General features: G+C 53.2%; 2 protein-coding genes across 2 annotated transcripts in view; both read right to left on the reverse strand.

The window, feature by feature from the left end:
* Positions 1-114: 114 nt before the first annotated feature.
* Positions 115-12245, reverse strand: acad9 (acyl-CoA dehydrogenase family, member 9). The gene is made up of 18 exons (XM_042339650.1): positions 12061-12245; positions 11106-11199; positions 10663-10764; positions 10283-10389; positions 9680-9780; positions 9368-9446; positions 7689-7863; positions 6475-6548; positions 6071-6146; positions 5619-5689; positions 5041-5160; positions 4402-4530; positions 2990-3069; positions 2439-2565; positions 1723-1800; positions 1436-1564; positions 1131-1203; positions 115-462 (listed from the first exon to the last, which is right to left on the reverse strand). Exons 1-18 carry the CDS (start codon positions 12208-12210, stop codon positions 362-364), a joined length of 1866 nt encoding a protein of 621 aa, XP_042195584.1. The 5' UTR covers positions 12211-12245; the 3' UTR covers positions 115-361.
* Positions 12246-17590: 5345 nt separating this feature from the next.
* The window catches only part of iqsec1b (IQ motif and Sec7 domain ArfGEF 1b), a 37184-nt gene continuing 34563 nt past the window's right edge, over positions 17591-20211 (reverse strand). The window contains exons 15-17 of the mRNA XM_042339645.1: positions 18274-18724; positions 18193-18232; positions 17591-18072 (exon numbers count right to left, since the gene is read on the reverse strand). Of these exons, the coding sequence (XP_042195579.1) occupies positions 17991-18072; positions 18193-18232; positions 18274-18724 (573 nt within the window). The 3' untranslated portion in view covers positions 17591-17990. The remainder of the gene's footprint in view (positions 18073-18192; positions 18233-18273; positions 18725-20211) is intronic.

Below are 20211 nucleotides of genomic sequence, written 5' to 3' on the forward strand. Positions count from 1 at the left end.
TGGGTTTTTTCCCCCAATGAACCGAAATCAATGAGGTAACGAGCAGAGCATTATATTATGAAGATGATTAGAAATAATCAGGTGCTGATATATTTTGGGGAGGGGAATCGCACCTGGAATTAAAAGCACTTTATGTAATGTACAAAGGGATAGCAATGTGACTTTAGAACCACTTCTCCACACCCCCCCCCACCGCTACCATTCCCCACCCACCAGTAACGACACCATCACCTTGTTAAAAATTTAGATAAATCAGCCTTTCAATTAACTTCACTCTTCACAGTTTCTGTTCAGCTTCTGAGTTCGAGCTCCCACCTCGCACATGAACCACCACACTCAAACGTGATGGGACGCAGAGCTGCTAGAATGTCCTTTCTAGTGGGTGTGAGCAGATATAGGCTCGGTTCTCCAGCACCTGCTGAGCTATTTTCTTGATGGCGTCGTCTGTATTTTCAGCAGCGTCTAACATGAAAGAGAAAGATGAACCTCCATTGGCTTCTGTGCCTCACAACAGCAGCAACAACAATTTGCACCGATTTAGGTGCCGGTCGCACGGAATAGCGACCCAGAGCGCTTACAATGTGCCGCGCACTGCGCTGGTGAGGAGCACTCGATCAGATGCACACTCCCCGCCACAGACGCTTCACGCCTAACTGCGTCTGTGGGAGACGCTCAAAAGAATCACAGGAGAGATTGGGATGAACAAGACCCCTCTGTCCCCATTCAATCTCCTCCTACATCCTCACAGAATGTGTTCCCAAGTTTGGCTCAGAGTTGAGCATAATAATAATAATCCTGGCATTTGATACAGCGCCTTATCATATCCATCTCAGAGGCGTCTCAAAGCGCTTCACAGAATATACTGCAAAGTGAGTTGACTGTGTATTTTGTGGGCGAAACGCGGCAGCCAATTGCGCACAGCAGCGTCCCCACAAACAGTCATGGAGTGGAAGATGATATCAAAACCTTCCTCCTCCACTACTTCATGAACACAGAAAGTAAGAATATTTATCTCGCAGAGAGGATCTCTCAGCAGCACTCGCTCACACTCGCTCGCTCGCTCACACTCACTTGCTCACACTCGCACAGACCTCAGTGACAGAGATGGTGACCAGGGAAGACAAACTCACATTTCTGTAGCTGAGCCAGGAGATAATTGTTCCGGAAATGGGCCTCAGTGCAGAAGCTGTTGGCAAGTAAAACCTGCAGAGAGAGAGAGAGAGAACATCTGGAAAAGTTCCTGGAACACGACGTCAACATCAACAAATGACATTTACACAGTGCCTTTCATGTCAGGACGTCCCAAGGCTGTGGGCAGTCAAGGGTTTGTACCTGTCCAGCGCTTTGGGACATCACGAGGAAATAGCTGGCCGCTCTCTGCCCCCCCTCCCCCCCCACCCAGTGTGACAAGCTATGGCACAGAGTAGGGCTGTACCTCGTGGTCGTGGTTGCGGAGGCCGATGCTGATGGAGCGACTCGCTCGCGAGATCACCGCGGTCATGGCGTAGATGTTAATGATGACGTCAGCCACTCTCTTCAGTGCCAACTGCTCATCCACCACAGTCTGAGACAGAGAATGAAACAGAAAGAGAGGGGCGAGAGCAGGGTGAGAGAGAGTGAGGAGAGCTCTACTCTAATCCCATTCCCTGCTCTCTCTCTCCCTCCCTCCGTCCCCATGACCGCTCTCAAACAGGGTCTGCGGGAAGGTGCAGTGCAAGTTACCTTGCCGAATCTGTACAACAGGTTCTCCACCGTCGATCCAAAGTAATACACGTTCTCCTCCAGTGCTTTGGCACTTTGCTGTGGGGAAAACAAACCAATTCTGCAATAAAAGTCACTCAATGTTCAAGCACCTCAATTTGCCTCCATGGACTCTAATCTGGGGCTGAGCTAACCGCGTGAAAAGCATGAGCACCTCTACCTGTTCAATAACCCCTTCCAAAAAAACATACAATAATAATTTTGTTACTCAATCCATGACTGTTTGTGGGGACGCTGCCGTGCGCAATTGGCTGCCGGGTTTTGCCCGCAAAATACAGTCACTCCACTTTACAGTGCATCCTGTGAAGCGCTTTGAGGCGTCTCGAAGATGTGATAAGGCGCCGTATCAAATGAGAGGATTATTATTATTATGTTGGAAAAGCTGTCGATTTTCCGGTTCAAATTCAGAACAGTGTCGTTTGTGAAGCGGTAACATCTTAATTCGGATCAAACATACGTTTCATTTAATACATTTCGCCCCCACACACCCCCACCACGCTTTTTGTTTGCATTGACTTCCTCCCCCTCCCCCTCCTCCCCGTAAAGCTCCGAGCTCACAACTAAAAAAACAAAAATGATCAAAGCTAAAACACCTTCCCGGAACAGCTTTGCATGAACGGAACGAGCGACCCCTCTCCCTTCCCTCCCCACTCCCCAAGTGCGGTTTGACCCCCTACCTCCAGGCTGGGGTGCACCACACTGTCCTTGCCCGTCAGCCCCAGGTCCACTTTGGTGCGTAGAGAATCGGCCAATCTCTTCCCCAAGATCCCAAGCGCTATCGCCACGTTTCCTTTCTTCATCTGTCTGCAAAGAAAGTACTCACGTCAGGACCAAACTGCCCGGGTTTCCCAACAACAACGTGCATTTACACAGCACCCCTCACGCAGAGCAGAGTCCCAGAGCGCTCGACAGTGACGGGAGCACGATGCTGAGCCGGGGGGGTGGGGGGGGGGAAGGTGACTGTAGGCACAGGCAAAGATCTTTGAAGGTCTTCAGGCACGACCTGAAGATGGGAATGAGGTGGGGGAAGGTGGAGAGACTGGGGGAATGTTCCAGAGTTTCGGAGCCAGACTGAGCACTCTGACAATGTCACCCCCCCCTCCCCCCCCACCCCCCAATCACTCTGCTTGACATTAATTGCATGTAAAGGCTGGGAGACCTTTGCAAGTCATTTGTGTCATGTTAAATAGAAGAATCTCAGTGCCGAGCTTACACAATGTCCACTCACTTGATCTTGCCAGTCAGCAGTTTGCCAGCGTGTTGCATTCCTGTTAAAGCTATGTACATCCGCAGGATTTCGTTTGTTCCCTGTAACACAGGAAGCCATCGACACGAGGATTTAAAGCACAACAAACAACCACCGGCCAAAGGTCTAAACCGAGGCAGTCAATTCACAGATCGGTGTAAGTACAGAACACGATGAGGACATTTGCCGATCGAGCCTATGCTGGTGCTGGTCTCCAAACCCCACGCCCCCCCCACCCCCCCACCAAAGTAGAGCGAAATCTTTGCCCACAAAACACACAGTCACTACACTTTGCAATATAACCTGTGAAGCTCTCCCAAGATGTCCTCCCAACTGTACCAAATGTAAAGATTATTATTATGAGCTCAAATACCCAATGTGGGCCTCTCTCTCTTTCTTGACCTTCTGACCCAATGGTGAGAGTGCCACCTGTGGGCCAGACCGAGCACTCAGTCTGACAATGGGTCCCCAACACTTAGTGACGAGAGCCAACAGGTCAGTGTCCTGCAGGTTGGTGGACAGGTTGACTTATTTGCTCAGTGTGGAGGTCAAACCATCCCACACCGATTCCCATCCTCACGTGCAACGGGGTATCTTGAAACCTTGAAATCAAGTCTCGCTCATCAGAATAATAATAATCCTGGCATTTGACACAGCGCCTGATCACGTCTTTGAGACGTCTCAAAGTGATTCACAGGATACACTGTAAAGTGAATTGACTGTATGTTTCGTGGGTGAAACATGCACTGAAAACATTTTAACTCGGGCTTAACATATGCCTTAAATGATGGCATCTCTGCAGCACGGGCTGTTGTATGTGGAAGACCAAACGATTGTCGTCAACAAGTTCAGCTATTAGGACGGGCCAGGATCCCCCGGCAGGACCCCTGCCCGCTGTGAGACTGATGATGATGATGATGGTGGTGGTTATGCTGTTGCTCTGCCGGAGGGTTTATTAGTGGGTGAGAGAGCTGAGCTGGAGATGGTGCAGGTGGAAGGTGCCTTTGAAAGCAACCACAATTATGCCACTCAGTGTGGTCCGTGTCTACACTGCGCTGAGCAGGAAGTGGGCGAGTAACTGAATAATAATAATAATAATCTTTGCATTGCGTATAACGCCTTATCACGTCGTTGAGATGTCTCAAAGCGCAAACTTACAACTAGCAACCGGGTTCCTACTTACTGAGAGGTAAACAGAGGCTAAGCTTTAGCCCCGACCGGGAATCGAACCCGGGTCCTCTCGCTTGCACGGCGAGCGTCCTCACCACGACACTCCAGGACTCTTCTTGTGGAACAGACAAAGTGGGTACAGATTGGGCTCATTTATTCTGGTTGCACAGCACCACCGAAGTTTCACGTGGTGGGGGGGGGGCCAGGATTGGGTTTAGGCTTACCTCAAAAATCATTAGTATCCTGGCGTCCCGCAGGTAACGCTCGTAAGGGTACTCCTTCATGTAGCCCAGACCACCGAGAACCTGCAGAGCTTCACTCACACACAGCCACGCTCCCTCCGAGCTGAATACCTGAGGCAAAGGCAAATTCAGTCTGAAACCACCCTCAATAAGAGAGGACTCACATCCGCTACCCTGAGGCCGAGAGCAGGGGAGAGGTCAGTCAGCCGCTGGGGTCTAACGGGAATTGGGACACTAAGACGTGTTCGTTTCTACTTCTCAAATGTCACGTAAAGTATAAACTCCTGATAATTCAACCCTGGCTTAACTTGTCACTGCCACTTAAGTCATCAAACTGTCAATTTCATGGCCACATTTTATTATGCAAGTTGACCAAAAAGTGGCGATACCATTTATTTTAATAATAATTATCTGAAAAAAAATATTTATCATTATTTCCGAAAGACTTATTAGACACTGCAATGGTATCACAACTTTTTGGTCACCCTGTACATTTGCTTAACTCGCCGCTCCTGATAACTCGTCACTGAATCACTCCTTTCCCCTCCTGTAGTGCTGAGTTATCAGGAAGGCTGTAATAATAAAACTAATTTCTTCTCTGGCACTGAGGAGTATGTGTACCTTAACCATGGCGGCTTCCAGCGAGCAGTCGGGCTCTCCGGGGCGATCCAGCATTCCTGCTGTCAGGTAAGCCATGCTCTCCATCACATAGGCTTTCTGGGCCATCAGTGCAAACTTGGCCTGCGAGAGAGAGAGAGAGAGAGACGTTACCGTAACTGAGATAGGAACCACGCTGCTCTGCTCGCTCAGTAGATTGACTGTGTATTTTGTGGGCGAATCCTGACAGCCAATTGCACACAGCAGTGTCCCACAACCGTGGATTGAGCAACCAAATTATTATTTTGTTGGAAGGGATTATTATCCCTGGAAAGCGATCCACCAATCAACTAACAAGCGGATTCCTACTCACTGTTAGGTAAACAGTGTGTGTGTGTAAGTAAGGAAACTTGTCTAAGGTTTCGCCCTGACCTGGGAATCAAACCCAGGTCTAACCAATTCGATACGGGGCTCCAATGAGATGTAATGAGACGAACGTCCAGTTTGTTTTAGTGACTCTCACCAGGGGCTTGGCTGGCCTCGTGCTCACGAGCACCAGTGATTCGCTCGCGCTCAACAGAAGAATAAATCGATGGACGTACCTGAATCATTCCAAAATCACTCAGATTCTTGTCAAACTGTTTGCGTGTGCAGGCGTACTCCGATGTCATCGCTGGAGATGGACAAACACAAAGGGGGAATCGTCAGGGTGTAGTTAGGATCATCAATCACCTCCTTATCTCTCCCCGACCTGCTCTCTCCCCACTCCACTACCTGCCGCCTCCGCTCGACTGCTTCCGCTCTTTGGCATGTCCCTCGTCCCCTCGGTCGTGCTTTCAGCCACTACGCCTCTTTAGATTTCTCTGCCTGAATTCCTCCTCCTCGCCTCGTCTTGAGATCACACCTGACGATCTTCCTCTTTAACCTCTAATCCCGTTCCCTGCTCTGTCGCCACCCCCCCACCACTGACAGGAGATCTCACCGTTGTTCAGCTGAGTGTCCAGACAGGTTTTTCCCACTTATATACAAAGGACCACGAGCACAGATTGCTCACCTATCAGCTGCTTAATCATGCCGGCAGAAGCACTGCCCATGCTGAATCGCCCACTGTTTAGGATCTTCATGGCCACCTGTGGGAGAGAGTGAAAGAGTGAGTGAGTGAGGGTGGGAGGGGGGAACTCTGTGAAAGAGCTGTACGTTCGGCCTCATCCCCTCTCCCTCTTCTTCCCCCCCACCGCCATCACCGTCGTCAACATTTACATTTTTCCTTTTGATATACTTGTACAATCACACACACGCCTGCCAACTCCAAATCCCACCCCAGACAACAAACACCCCAGAGCCAAGCCCAGCCCAGCACCCACAGCGTCACACCCACACCCACTCACCCCACTCACCCCAGACATGTCAAGTCAATGAAATGTCATCATTTTGTTCCTAACTGTGGAAAAGACTCGCCTTAAATCCGCCCCCAACTTCTCCCAGGACATTTTCTAGCGGCACTTTGGTGTCCTCAAAGTGCACCTCACACGCTGCGAAAGACACAAGGCAAAAGGTCAAACGTCAATTCCGCACCGAGCACATTTACGGCAATTGGCGATCAGGCTCAGTGTGCAGCGAGGCAGGCGAGGGTTATAGGGTTAACACATCACACACTGGGCCCACGATGGAATATGAGGGTAATTATACTGCTCAAGAGAAAGAAATGCACCATAGGACCCATTTCACTGTCGGCTCCGATATCCCGTTGGAACCTCTCAGACTTCGCCTTTGCACAGCCACACAACTGGGGAAGAGGAGCTGTTAATCTCCTCATCCTCCCGGCAGCAAACACGGTGAACACACAGGACAAGCCTGCGGGGGTAACGACTTTCAGTGACGCTCGAATGAAAAAGTGGTGCTGTTAAAAACCCGACAGGCTTCCCAACTCAAACCCCACCATCAATGGGAAAATATCCTGAGGAAATAAAGTGGCAGCCAGACAAGTGGTGTCAGGGAGAGGCGAGGTTAGGACAGACAGTAAAGGATTTCTTTACACAGAGGAAGGAATCAACAGCTGGAATACAGGGTTACCAGGAAAGGGGATTGAAGCTAAGACGCAATAATGTAAAAAACAGCTGGATGCTCTTGACAAGTTACTGGAAGGGTGGAGATTCTGGGAAGATGAGATCACATTGAGCCGAAGGGGCTTCTTTGGCCCTGGTTCCCTCTCTGCTGATCCAGAGTGGATTAACGGGAAGTGTTAGATTTCAGCAACAAAGAGGAATATTTCTCTGTGGCCGAAGCTCAGCTTTGCCAAACTTACTCCCGCAGAACATCCGTCCCTCTTCGTCGGTCAAGTGAGTGACCTCTCAGTGTTTTCAAGGCCTCTATCAGGTCCCCGATCAACTCCTCTTTAACAATAACAACAACAACAACCACAAATGACATTTTCACGGCTCCTGTCTCTCACATGGGGAGGACAACCCAAGGCGCTGGACAGTTAGGAATTTGGACCCAAGCTGGGGGTTGAGATCAGGGAAGGGTGGAGGGCCTCCACCCTCCAGTGCGTGTGTAGGAGGGTGACCGAGGGTGTGGTTGAAGAGGAGGATCTTGAGATGGTCCTTGAAGGAGGCGAGGGAGGAGGAGAGGCGAAAGGACTGTGGGGTGGAGTTCACTCAGCCACCGCTTACTGTTAGACCCTCGGATTCCCAGCTTGTCCTCGGGCTTCCCGTTGGTAACTCCACCAAACTGCCTCTCCACCACGAAGGCCGTGATCTTATCGCTCGTTTTGCCGTCTTTGTCAACCACTTCCGTTCGTGCAAACACGGTAAAGACTTCTGCAATCCCACCATTAGATATCCAGATCTGTAAATAATATAATAATCCTCGCATTTGATATAGCGCCTTATCACGTCGTTGAGACGTCTCAAAACGCTTCACAGAAAATATCAAAGTGTAGTGACTGTATGTTTTGTACCTGAAACGCAGCAGCCAATTGCACACAGCAGCGTCACACAAACAGTTGTGGATTAAGTGACAAAATTCTTCTTATTTTTTTTGACAGGATCCAAATTTTTTTCAAGGGATAATTACCCCCGGAAAGCGAGTTGCCAATCGACTAACAACTTACTGCTAAGTAAACAGAGGCATGTGTCTGGAGTAAGGAGACTTGCTTAAGGTTTTGCCCCACCTGGGAATCGAACCTGGGTCCTCTCGCTTGCGAGGTGAGAGCGCTAACCACTACACTACAGGACTGCTTTACATTCCTCTAAAGCTGGGGGGGGGGGGGGGGAGGGGAAGAGAGGCATTTTGCCAGTGACTAGTGAGAAGGTTCAGTGATATAGTGCGAGCGGCCAATGCAATCAGGACATTAGGGCAGCGTGTGCCCTGCCTGCACACGCACACACCCCGTGTCAGCACAGCGAGGAATGTACTTGTGGAAGAGAGGGTCAAAGTCCCCTTGCCAGCTACAAAAACAAGTTTCACTTTTTTGCGTTCTCGACACTGGACAAAACAATCGCTGCAAATGTTAAGATTCAGCGTTGTTTGCTAGTTGAAATGTTGTGTGTGTGTGTGGGGGGTAAAACAATAATAATAATCGTTGCATTTGATATAGCGCTTTTCACGTCGGGAGGACGTCCCAAAGCGCTTCACAGAACACACTGTAAAGTGAATTGACTGTATATTTGTGGGCGAACGCGGCAGCCAATTGCACACAGCAATAATGTCCCACAAAGTGTCGTAGATTGAAAATGACCAATTTATTATTGTTTTTGGTTTTGGAGGGATTATTATTAGGCTCTGTGTGGAGTAAGGAAACTTGCCCAAGGTTTCGCCCTCTGCCTGGAATTGAACTCAGGTCTCTCGCTTGCAAAGCGAGTGCTCTAACCACTGAGCTACAGGACTCCACAATTGTAAAATGTAATACGAGCTGCCCGTATCTGTTCTAAGACCTCGACCGCTTATTAAGTTAAATTCCAAATTTCCCCCCAAAAGGCTCTTTTTTCCTTCTTCTCTTCAAAAAAGCCTCGTAAAAATGCTCACTCTCTGCCCGTGCCTTCGGCTGGCCTCCCCGCTCTGCTCAGGTCACGCACCGGCTCTGTGAAGCGCTTCGAGACTCATTCTGCGCGAACCACACTCTGGATGGATCAAGCGTTCTGGGACGCTACCCTGCACTTGAAGCACTTAACATTGGCGGAGCCTGACTCCGAGCCGGGGGGTGTTGGGTGGGGACCGTAAGCACGGTCGACGAGAAAGATCTTCAGTCGTGCAAAGCACGGTTCCACCGTCCCCCTTCCCCCCGCACTATTTCACAGCTGCAATCTCAAACGTAAACCCACGACACGGTGTTAAAGTGACCTCGATTCACCTTTGATCCGTTCAGAAGGAAGTGGCTTCCGTCCTCGCTCAGCACTGCCCGGGTCTGGATGGATGCAGCGTCGCTTCCGCTGAAACACACGCAGAACACAGGTCACTTAACACACGCACACACACACACACACACACACACAGCGGCTGGGACCGGGGAGCTTGTAAGTGAATCGCAAACTGCTTGACTTTGTCAGAGGTCCCGTCCTTCCAACGAAGGCAAACCCAAGTCCCTCCCTTCTGCCTCTCCGGGAGAGGAGCAGCGAGCACTCCCAGTGACCTGGTGTTGGCCCGAGGGCTGACTGCTCCTTACCTTCCCGGTTCTGTGAGGCAAAAGGCTGCGACGTGCTCGCCGGTCGCTAGCTTCGGCAGGTACTTGGCTTTCTGCTCATCCGTGCCCACGATCAGGATTCCCTGAAACAAGAGAGGTAAACCCTCAGTCAGTCGCTGCCGCCTTTCAACCCGTCATAAAAAGTCAACCCCAAATAAATCGGTCGCTGACTCCGCGACTGTTTGTGGGACTCGGTTGTGCGCAACTACAGTCTATCCTGTGAAGTGCTTTGTGATGTCTCCACAACGCGATAAGGCCCTATATGTCAAAGGCAAGGATTTTTACACTTAATTTTAATGACAGTTACAGCCCGTCCTGGCTCAGGCCCTGCCAAACTGGGGAGGGAGGGGGAGACGGGGGGAGGGACGTGCTTTAATAATCGTTGCCTCAAGAAGGAATGGATCGCGGTCGGTTTGCACAGCAGCCCGGCCCTTGTGCAGCGGTGGCCTCCCAGTGCGCTTGACCGAGGCAGAGCACGACCCGAGCCTGAGGAAGGTCTTCAGGCCCCGACCGGAAGATGAGTACTACTTCAGTTTTGACCCTCAAACCTGACCAGACACACAGCACTACTCCGACATCCGTTACCTTGAGGCCTATGGCTTGATGTGCAGCCAGGGTGACAGCGATGGAGGCGTCCAAGGAAATGACCTCCCCCAGCCTCGCGTACATGGTGTTAGACAGGCCCAGGCCACCTGCAGGGGAACACAGAGTCATGTCACCAACACTCCGGCCACACACACACAGTCACAGTCACACACACACAGTCTCACACACACACACACAGTCACACACACACACACGTCACCAACACTGAGGCCACACACACACACACACACACAGTCACACACGTCACAACACTGCGGCCACACACACACCGCCCACGCACAACACCCCCACACACAGTGATGACTGTGCATTTCTAGGCGAACGTGGAAGACAAACTGCATGACCCTCTCCGCTCTCACCATATTCCTCGGGGATCTGCTGCCCAAACAGCCCCAGGTCTTTGAGCCCCTTCAATGTTTCCGCAGGAATCTTCGCTTCCGCGTCAATCTTCTTGGAATCAACTGGAGAGAAATCAGAGCAGAGTCAGGAAACCTGGCCAACGTTTCACCCTTATCGAGAGTCAAAACCAGGTCCTCTCGCTTGCGAGGCGAGCGCTCCAACCGCTGAGTTACAGGAGTCCACGAGGCGAGCGCTCCAACCGCTGAGTTACAGGACTCCACGAGGCGAGCGCTCCAACCGCTGAGTTACAGGAGTCCATACGGATTAGGACAAGACAATTGCTGCCAACGGACGAGGCTGGTGAGGCCACGGTTGGCAGAGAGAGCACTTTGGGGGTACTTCCCCCCTCCCGCGCCCCCCCATTTGTGCGACACCTTACGCTCCACTCAAGAGGCACACGCACCATCCTCTTTGAAAAACCTCTCCACGGGGGCCACCAGCTGGGTTATCTCCTCCAGTTCCTCCTTGCTGATCTCCGGGTACGGAAAAACCTCCTTCTGTCGAGGGGGGAAACACACACAGAGCTGTGTCAGTCCTCAGATCTGCCTTCACTCCTTCCCGATCCCAATCCGATCCTTTTCCGACACACCGGCCCGCGCACACAGGGGGGGGGGGGGGGGGGGGGGGTTGGGGAGCGCTCTGACAATGCAACACACCGCTCACGGGCACTCAGCAACACCCCCAACCCCAAGGGGTATTTCCCCAAACCACCCCCACCCCCCCTTACTACCAAAGGGGACACTCCCCACCCCCCCCTTACACCAAAGGGGACACTCCCCCCCCCCCTACACCAAAGGGGATCACTCCCCACCCCCCTTACACCAAAGGGGACACTCCCCACCCCCCCCCCCCTTACACCGAGGGGATGACTCCCCACCCTCCTTATCCCCTGGTGGGGGTGGGGGTGGGGGGGTGAGTCACTCCCTGACTCTCACCCCCAGGGGGCGCCCTCTCCCCCCCGGGGTGTCCCGCGGGCCGGGCGGGCGGGGCCGGGCGGGCGGGGCCGGGCGGGCCGGGCGGGCGGGGCCGGGCCGGGCGGGCGGGGCCGGGCGGGCGGGCGGGCGGGCGGGCGGGGCCGGGCCGGGCGGGCGGGGCCGGGCGGGCGGGGCCGGGCGGGGCCGGGCGGGCGGGCGGGGCCGGGCGGGCGGGGCGGGCGGGGCCGGGCGGGCCGGGCGGGGCCGGGCGGGGCCGGGCGGGGCGGGGCGGGCCGGGCGGGGCGGGCCGGGCGGGGCGGGCGGGCGGGCCGGGGCGGGCAGGGCCGGGCGGGGCGGGCAGGGCCGGGCGGGGCGGGCGGGCGGGGCCGGGCGGGCGGGGCCGGGCGGGGCGGGCGGGGCGGGCGGGGCCGGGCCGGGCCTGACCTGGTTGATTGTCCCCAGGAACAGCTCTTTGGCGAAGGCCAGACACGGGCTGTGGCTCCTGAAGCCGCGGCGGCTCCGGCACCAGCTCCAGCCCGAGGCCGCGAGCCACCGAGACCCCGACAGGCGGGACAGACCGGCAGCGACCGCCATAACCCAGGCCCCGGCTCCACTGCGGCCTCCAGCCACCAGGGGGGCAGCACCGCCCCAGCTCCGGCCCCGCCCCCCGGCCAGCCCCGGCCCCGCCCACAGCCTCCCCGGCCCCGCCCACAGGCTCCCCCGCCCCGCCCACAGGCTCCCCCGCCCCGCCCACAGGCTCCCCCGCCCCGCCCACAGCCTCCCCGCCCCGCCCACAGCCACCCCGGCCCCGCCCCCAGCCTCCTCGGCCCGAGGGCAGGGAGTGGGGGAGGATGGGGGGTGGGGAGCGAGAGGGCGGGGGGTGGGTGCAGGGTGGGGGTGGGGAGCGAGAGGGCGGGGGTGGGTGCAGGGTGGGGGTTGGGGAGCGAGAGGCGGGGGGGTGGGTGCAGGGTGGGGGGTGGGGAGCGAGAGGGCGGGGGGGTGGGTGCAGGGTGGGGGGTGGGGAGCGAGAGGGCGGGGGGGTGGGTGCAGGGTGGGGGGTGGGGAGCGAGAGGGCGGGGGGTGGGTGCAGGGTGGGGGGGTGGGGAGCGAGAGGGCGGGGGGGTGGGTGCAGGGTGGGGGGGGTGGGAGCGAGAGGGCGGGGGGTGGGTGCAGGGTGGGGGGGTGGGGAGCGAGAGGGCGGGGGGTGGGTGCAGGGTGGGGGGGGGGGAGCGAGAGGGCGGGGGGTGGGTGCAGGGGGGGGTGGGAGCGAGAGGGCGGGGGGGTGGGTGCAGGGGGGGGGTGGGGAGCGAGAGGGCGGGTGGGTGCAGGGTGGGGGGGTGGAGCGAGAGGGCGGGGGTGGGTGCAGGGTGGGGGGTGGGGAGCGAGAGGGCGGGGGGTGGGTGCAGGGTGGGGGGTGGGGCGAGAGGGCGGGGGTGGGTGCAGGGTGGGGGAATGGGGGAGAGCGAAACAGCTGTGTTGTCAGTGATGCCATCGTCCTTCAACCTTACACCATCTGCACCTGTTCAATGGACGTGAAGAGCGCTGTGCAAATGCCATGTTGTTGTTGTTGTTGTTGTCGTCGTCATTAAAGATTGAGTGACTATTGGAAAAGAGCGGAGAGTTTATCTCCCAGTGTGCTGTCCCCCCCCCCCCCCAACCAACAAAATTGATTCCGGCTTTATTTTTCCTCTGTCTGCATGAGACAGTCACTACACTCGACGGGCAGGTCCGTGTGAGACAACTCACGGAGGCGTGGGCACCGTATGCATCAAACGCGAGCGTAAGCCCTTAAAGATACTCGTAGGAGTTTCAAAGGTAAAAAGAAAAGGCCTTTTATTTTTTTTTGGGCGGGGGGGGCGCAAACTTGAGTTTGATTTTTTTTAAATTTATGATTAATTTGATCCTCTCTTCTGTGCCTTTCCTCACAAAATGTCTGGTGAGTGGGTTTATATATATATATATGTATATTACTGTACATATATAGAACAGTAATTGCATGAGACGGCGGCAAAGGCATCTGACGATTTACAAAGTCATATTCACGAGAGCTCGTTGGGGGAGGGGGGGGGGTCAGCAAACATACAATCAATCAATCAATCAATCAATCAATCAATCAATCAATCAATCAGTCACCCGGTGGCAATTGTGGAAGAAGGAATGTGATCCTCAAAGGCTAATTGACAGTTGTATGTGGGAGCAGTGAGCCCTGCTCCCTCCCCTCGTCCCTGCCCAGCGGATATGGTTCTGTTCCATTCTTAGAAACATCGGCAGTTTCCGTGGTTGTCTGCAATTTTCCCGGATCAGAGATGGTTATTGCCGAAAGACCGATGTGTGATGAGTACCTGAGTGCTTTGCCGAGCAACGGGTGAACGCCGAGATTTGACGGGAGACAGGAAGTTCAACACCGTGTAAGATTTTGCTTTATAATTTGCCAACGTTTCATTCGGTTTTGTTGTCACATTAGGGGCTTCTCCTGCACGCAGCGAGTGACTGGACCAAACGCGGTGTGTGCGTGTGTGTGTGTGTGGGTGGGGGGTGAGGAGGGGGGAAGAAACAAACCCAAAATTTCACACCACCTTGAGATTTGTTTTTCCGTTTGCTCACAGAACACAGTCACTCCGCGTTACAGTAGATCCCAGCGCCTCGGGACGTCCTCCCGACGTGAAAGGCGCTCTATAAATGCAATCTTGTTGTTGTTGTCGTCGTTGTGAGGAGCTTCGAGACGCCCTCCCAAAGGCGCTGTACCAAACGGAGGGATTATTTAGGATTATTTAACATTGTGCAGGATTTTTGGATTGATTTGTGCTGTGTTTTTGCTCGAAATGCAAGCATTACACTGCAGCCAAGTCAATACACAAACTGGTCCTATCTCAATATAATTTGTGTTTTTTATATTAAAAATATCATACTTCTCATGATTTAAGTTTTTTTTTTGTGCCGATCAATAGAAAAAAGTGTAAACTTACACGTCAAGAGTTGATTCCAGAAAAGATCCGGCCTGCATATTGGGCGTGGGCGAGCTGACAAGACGCTTTGCAAATTCTACATTCTGTGGGTTTTGGCAATCACTTGTGTGTGAAGCGAGAGAGACAGAGTGCGTGTGGCAAGTGTTTAACACACCTGCTTCACATCGCCTCCCTCTAACCCTCCTTGAAAGATCAGGAGCACGACAAATAAAAGCCCACGAAACATTCACTTTACAGTATATTCCGTGAGGCGCTTCGAGGCGTCTCGCAGACGTGATAAGGCGCGAGATCGAATGCAAGGTTATTACTGCTATACTAATAAAAGCTGCGGGGCGGGGGCAGAGGGGGTGTGGAGCGGAGGAGGAGGCGGAAAGAGCACAAATAAAAAAAAGTAGTGGGACACTATTTCCCAATTTAATACAATTTTATTTACAACAATCATTTCAAAAACAATGCGTGTGCACAGCAACATGTAACAGACCAAAGCCCTCCATCACTAAGCGACACTGACATCCTTCTAGAAGTGAAACTCCGACTCTCATCCCCACTATGCTATTTTTTTTTAATTAAATATAATTTCCATCCAGATTCTTTTTTTTTGGAACCGTCTTTTTAGATTACAGTTAGGCTAATAGTTTATTTTTTTTGCCGGTTACAGAAGTATTAAGAAGGAAAGGTCCAATGATTTTAGTTATGTGATCACTTTCACCTCTGGCTATATTTAATGTCAACAGTAACACTGATAGAGATTCTGCAAATATACAAGATGTAACGTCTGAACGCTATTGACATGGAATGGCATGCAAGAGAGATCGATCTATCGAGAATACATCATTCTAGATACTACAAGGAACAGAGCCTCGGGGAAGTAGGTGGGGAGCAAAGTGAGGGAGGGTGGGGGAAGGGGGCTTTGTCCTTGGGAGAGTGGGTGGGTGGGTGAGTGGGTGGGGGTGGGTGGGAATGTCAGGCTGACTCCGTGCATTCGAACGTCACAGTCCCAAACATTCCAGTGATTAATATACCAGACCAGGCGTTTCCTCAATACATCACAAGAGAGAGACGTGTATTGCACATAACAAACCTAAAATAAAAGTAAAATACAAGGGGGAAGGGAGGGAGGGAGAGGGCGGGGCGGGCGGGAGGGAGAGAAAGAGAGAGGGGGGGGGGGCGGGGGGGAGAGGCTAAACTCTATATTTGCTGGCTAGCGCTGCTTTTAATTAAAAAAAAGTGCTCAGTTCATTAGTTTGCTGGTATTAAATGTCTGGTAATGATAGTTATAGATAAAGAGTCTGATAACTCTAACCCACCCCCCTCCTCCCCACCCCCTGCATTTTATCCCCCTCCCAAATTGAGGTCCTCACAGCTTGGAACAGTTACTCTACAAACTTCATCTCGCTATTTGGTCTACAAGTGAGGGAGGGGGAGTGGGTGGTGGGTGGGGGGAGAGGAGGTTCCTTCATTTAATTATTGAATAGTTACTACAATTTGCCCGCCCCCGCACCCCCCCACCCCCCACTTTATTTCCAACCAAAATCATCAAAGAAGAACATGACGGTGGGATAGGGGTGCAGTGTTAGTTTCAACTCAGCCCTGCTGAGCACAACATTACTCTTGAAGCAAAAATATATATATACATATTATCCTGAAAATTATACAGGGGTGGGGGGAGAGAAAGGTGCTCACCTTTCTGATATAATGCTCTCTTTAGTTGATATGTCTCACCATGGGGGGTGTATGTGTGTGTGTATATATATGTACACAAGTTCACTTCATATCCTAATAGAAGCAGCAAGGATTAACATTTAGTTTAAGAGTTACCATCTGTGGGGTGGGATAAGGGCAACTCCTAAGAGTTTTTCTGAGTTGTTTTCTAAATTAATATGCCGGGGCGGGGAGGAGATGTGTGTGTGTGTGTGTGTGAGAGAGAGTGGGGGTGGTTGGGGGGGGGGGAGGCGGTTGAGGTCTCGATTTGGTAACGGATCTCATTGATCACCCAATTCCAAAAGACCAGCAAATGGGAGTCATGGGTGTCGGGCAATTCTGGATTTCCTATTTAAGAAATCCATTAACAAACAGCGCAAGTTAGACCCTGTGTCCTTCTGCCTCAATTCTCTCCTTTCCCCCCTCAAACCCCCTTTGTAGTCCTGACCTCAAAGACTGCCCAAAACTTTGTGCCCCAACAATCTCAACAGTCAACCGGCCCTCAACACACGAACCTCAACAACTGATCATTTAAATACATCTTTCCACACCTTCCTCCTTCTTGATGTCAACTATGCAGGTCATACACAAAGCATACTTAGATTAAAACAGTGAATGCTTCAGGATGGGGATGGGAGTGGGGAGGGGGGTTGGGTGGGGGGGGTAAGGGTTGGTTCCATTGAAGTTGGCACTTTTATAAACAAGGACAGAACAAGTGACCAAGTGATGTAAGAGCGAGATATGGTGTGTGCATTGTCTCTCTGTCACTCAATAAATACGAGGGGTGCATTGCGATTCTCACGGTTCGGGATTCGACTGACTGTTCACCATCTTTTTTTTTCCTTTCGAGGCTTAAAAGAGGAACCTGTGTTTTTTTTAAAAAATGTACTTTTCAAAGTGTGTTGGTTGGGAGTTTCTGTGATCAACGTCTCGCAGTGCAGTAAATGTTTTTTTTTTAAACCTGCGTGAAAGATCAGGAGATCTGAGCAACATAAAAGCTATTAAAATCCGTCATCCCCAATGTCCAGCCTCGCTCCATCATCAGAGCAAGTAAGTTTAAGAGTTGATTGTGCACTTGCCTCCCCCCCTCTCCCCGTACCTGCTCCTCGGCCCTGAAATAACCAGGGGGTCGGGTGTGTCTGTTTGGGGGCAATTGGGGTGGGGGAAAAAGGAGTGATTAAGAGAGAGTGGGTGGGGGTGGGGGTTGATAGGAGGGGAATTCATCAACAATTACTATGAGGAAATAAAATCTTGCCAACAAATAGAGGGAAGAGAGGAATGAGACATGAGTCAAACCCTCCCTCTCTCTCCTCCTCTCCACCCCCCCCACACCCCCACCATTCCCAGGCTGACGGAAGGCAAAGTGAGACTGGGCGGTCTTTCTCTCTCTCTCTCTCGGGGAAATCAACCAACCAGCTAAAGCCGAGACGAGCTGTGTGTTGTGACGTTACTCTGGGTGGGGGTGTGGGTGGGAGATGGGGTGTGAAATCTGTTCCTCGAGTGTGGGGGGGGGGTGAATGGGAGCTGATGCTGTCTCGGAGCACGCAGATTAATACGAGTGCCATCGTTGGTTAAAGTCCGCAGGTTCAGCTCCGCACGACTGTCCGTCGGTGGTTGCCTCCTCTGTGTTGCCGGAGCCGTGTGTGGCACCGTGACCACAGGCTCGCTCGTTCTCTGACGCCCTTTCCCCTCGCTCGCTCGCCCGCCCTAGACGATTGTGCTGATGCCGCTGGCGTGTTTGGTCTTGGTGCCGGCGGGGGCTGGAGTGGTGGGGGGCTGTCCGTGGTGAGGGTGGGGGTGCGGCAGAATGGGCACAGGGGGGTGCGGGTGCTGCTGCTGCTGCGGCACGTAGGGCGGGTGCTGGGAATGTGTGGCGTGCTGGGGGTGCGGGAGCGCGTGCTCGCGGGGATGGGGGGCGTGTTGGGAATGGGCAGCGTGTTGGGAATGTGTCACGTGTTGAGGATGGGGAGGGTGCTGGGGGTGGGTGGGTGCTGAGGGTGGGGTGGGTGCTGGGGGTGGGGTGGGTGCTGGGGGTGGGGTGGGTGCAGGGGGTGGGGAGGGTGCTGGGGGTGGGGAGGGTGCTGGGGGTGGGGAGAGTGCTGGGGGTAGGAGAGGGGGGCGTGCTGGGGCGGGTGGTAGTGGTGGTGATGGTGGTACGGGGGCGGCAATGGCTGGCTCTGTTGCAGGTGGCAGTACTGGGAGTGCAGGGCGTGGAGCGGTTGGCTCTGCCCCTCGCTCTGTGCGAGGTGGGAGGGCAGCGGAGGCTGCGAGGAGGGGCCGGGCACAGAGTAACCCTGGGCCGAGCCTTTGCCTTTCTTGGTGCCGAACAGGGAGCCGAGGAGGGAGGCTGAGTTTGACAAGGGCTGGTGATGGCGGGTTGGGTAATCCCCTCGCGAGGAAGCAGCTCTGCGGGGTCCCTGAGGGCTGTTAATGATGGATCCCTGAAAGGGGGGGGGAGGGGGAGAGAGAGAGAGGAAGATTTAATGGTTAAAAACAGGCAAACATCATGTCATCTATTCTTTGGACCAAACGCCTCATACTCTACAGGGTGTCCACTGAGTCCTGTTACTCCGTTACAACAGCGACACGGAGCAGCTGCAACAAGCTGCCATTACAGTGGATGTGGCACCGAACATGGCCATGGATCATTATTTGCCATGAATATGATGGCGCTCGATCACTCACACACATACTCACTCACACACTCGCTCACTCATTCACTCGCTCGCTCACTCACTCACACTGATCCTCTGAATGTCTCAATACAGTTAAGCACTTGTACTGAATGCAATCATCATCCTTCTTCCATGTGTTTTGGTTGTTAGTCAGTTCACTGTAGAAAAAAACGCATGGAGTGGGGGGGGGTTACAGGACTTTGTGGACACCTTGTAGGGAGCGTTAACAGTAGACCACCTCGCTGTGGGCTGCCCTACACTGGCACTGGGTGAGGGATGGATGATGGAGGTAGTTTAGCTGCTGGCTGTACAGGTTGTGGATCTGGAGACGACGTGAAGCTTACCTGAGGAAGATGAGTGAAATTCTGGTTACCAAACCAAGATGGCTGACACTCGTTCAGTGAACGCTCCTGTCTGGAACCCGCGGTTTATTCTGTCAGCTGGTCAGACTCCAGCAGTTACCCCAACGCACACTCTGGGCTACCTCCCCCACCCCACCCAAGCCTTGCCTCTCGCCAACCTGTGCCTAATACTCTCCGGAATTAGGTAAGCAGGATGCGTCCTGGAGGGAGGGAGAGAGAGAGAGAGAGAGAGCGCATCCCATTCCAACAATCTATCTCTGGGATTTCCATGTGTAGGTGGGATACATGGAATTCTCAGGTGAGGTTGGAGACTCTTAAGCAACGGTGATGGGTTTCTGCGTGACTCAGACACCTGGCTGGGCAAAAATAAATATAGTCTGGAACCGGTCTGTAGAACGAAGGCAGGGGATGGATCAACGACACCAATGACGTCGGACAGAATCTTAACGTAACGGCCGAGAAGGTTCTGGAAGGCACGCCGCCACCGAAGCATAAACGTACCTCAATCTCCTCTCACATCTCTTCACCCACCTCCCCCTCGTCCAATTCAATCTGTTCAATTCTAAGCAGCCCCCCACCACCCCGCACACTGTACTTCAATTATCCCCTCCTCCACCATCTCAGGCTGGGCTCTGCCATGGAGACTCCATTGGGACACTCCACTATCCTGTCGAAGGGTTGCTGTGAAGTATAGAAATCCCGCTTGACAAATAGATTGGCGGGGGGAATGAATTGAGAAAAATCAAGGACTCCCCAACCTCACAAATTAAGGGGAAAAATCTTCCTCCTTCGACTTGGAAGTGAATTGGTGACCTCCCTCCCTTCCTCCTACAGTGAACATCAGGTCAAGATGGAGATGTCAACACAGATATCCTGGTTAAGTAACAACAG

This window comes from Callorhinchus milii, unplaced genomic scaffold, assembly GCF_018977255.1.
Source record: "Callorhinchus milii isolate IMCB2004 unplaced genomic scaffold, IMCB_Cmil_1.0 Scaffold12, whole genome shotgun sequence".
NCBI classification, from domain to species: domain Eukaryota; kingdom Metazoa; phylum Chordata; class Chondrichthyes; order Chimaeriformes; family Callorhinchidae; genus Callorhinchus; species Callorhinchus milii.

Bases quoted from the DNA above. Each gene is read 5' to 3' on its own strand.
- acad9 (XM_042339650.1), bottom strand. From the start codon at position 12,210: ATGGCGGTCGCTGCCGGTCTGTCCCGCCTGTCGGGGTCTCGGTGGCTC. The intron at 10,390-10,662 runs GTGAGAGCGGAG...GTTCCCCTGCAG, and splicing joins GCAGATCCCCGAGGAATATG to GTGGCCTGGGCCTGTCTAAC. The intron at 5,161-5,618 runs GTACGTCCATCG...TCTCTCTCGCAG, and splicing joins GTGATTTTGGAATGATTCAG to GCCAAGTTTGCACTGATGGC.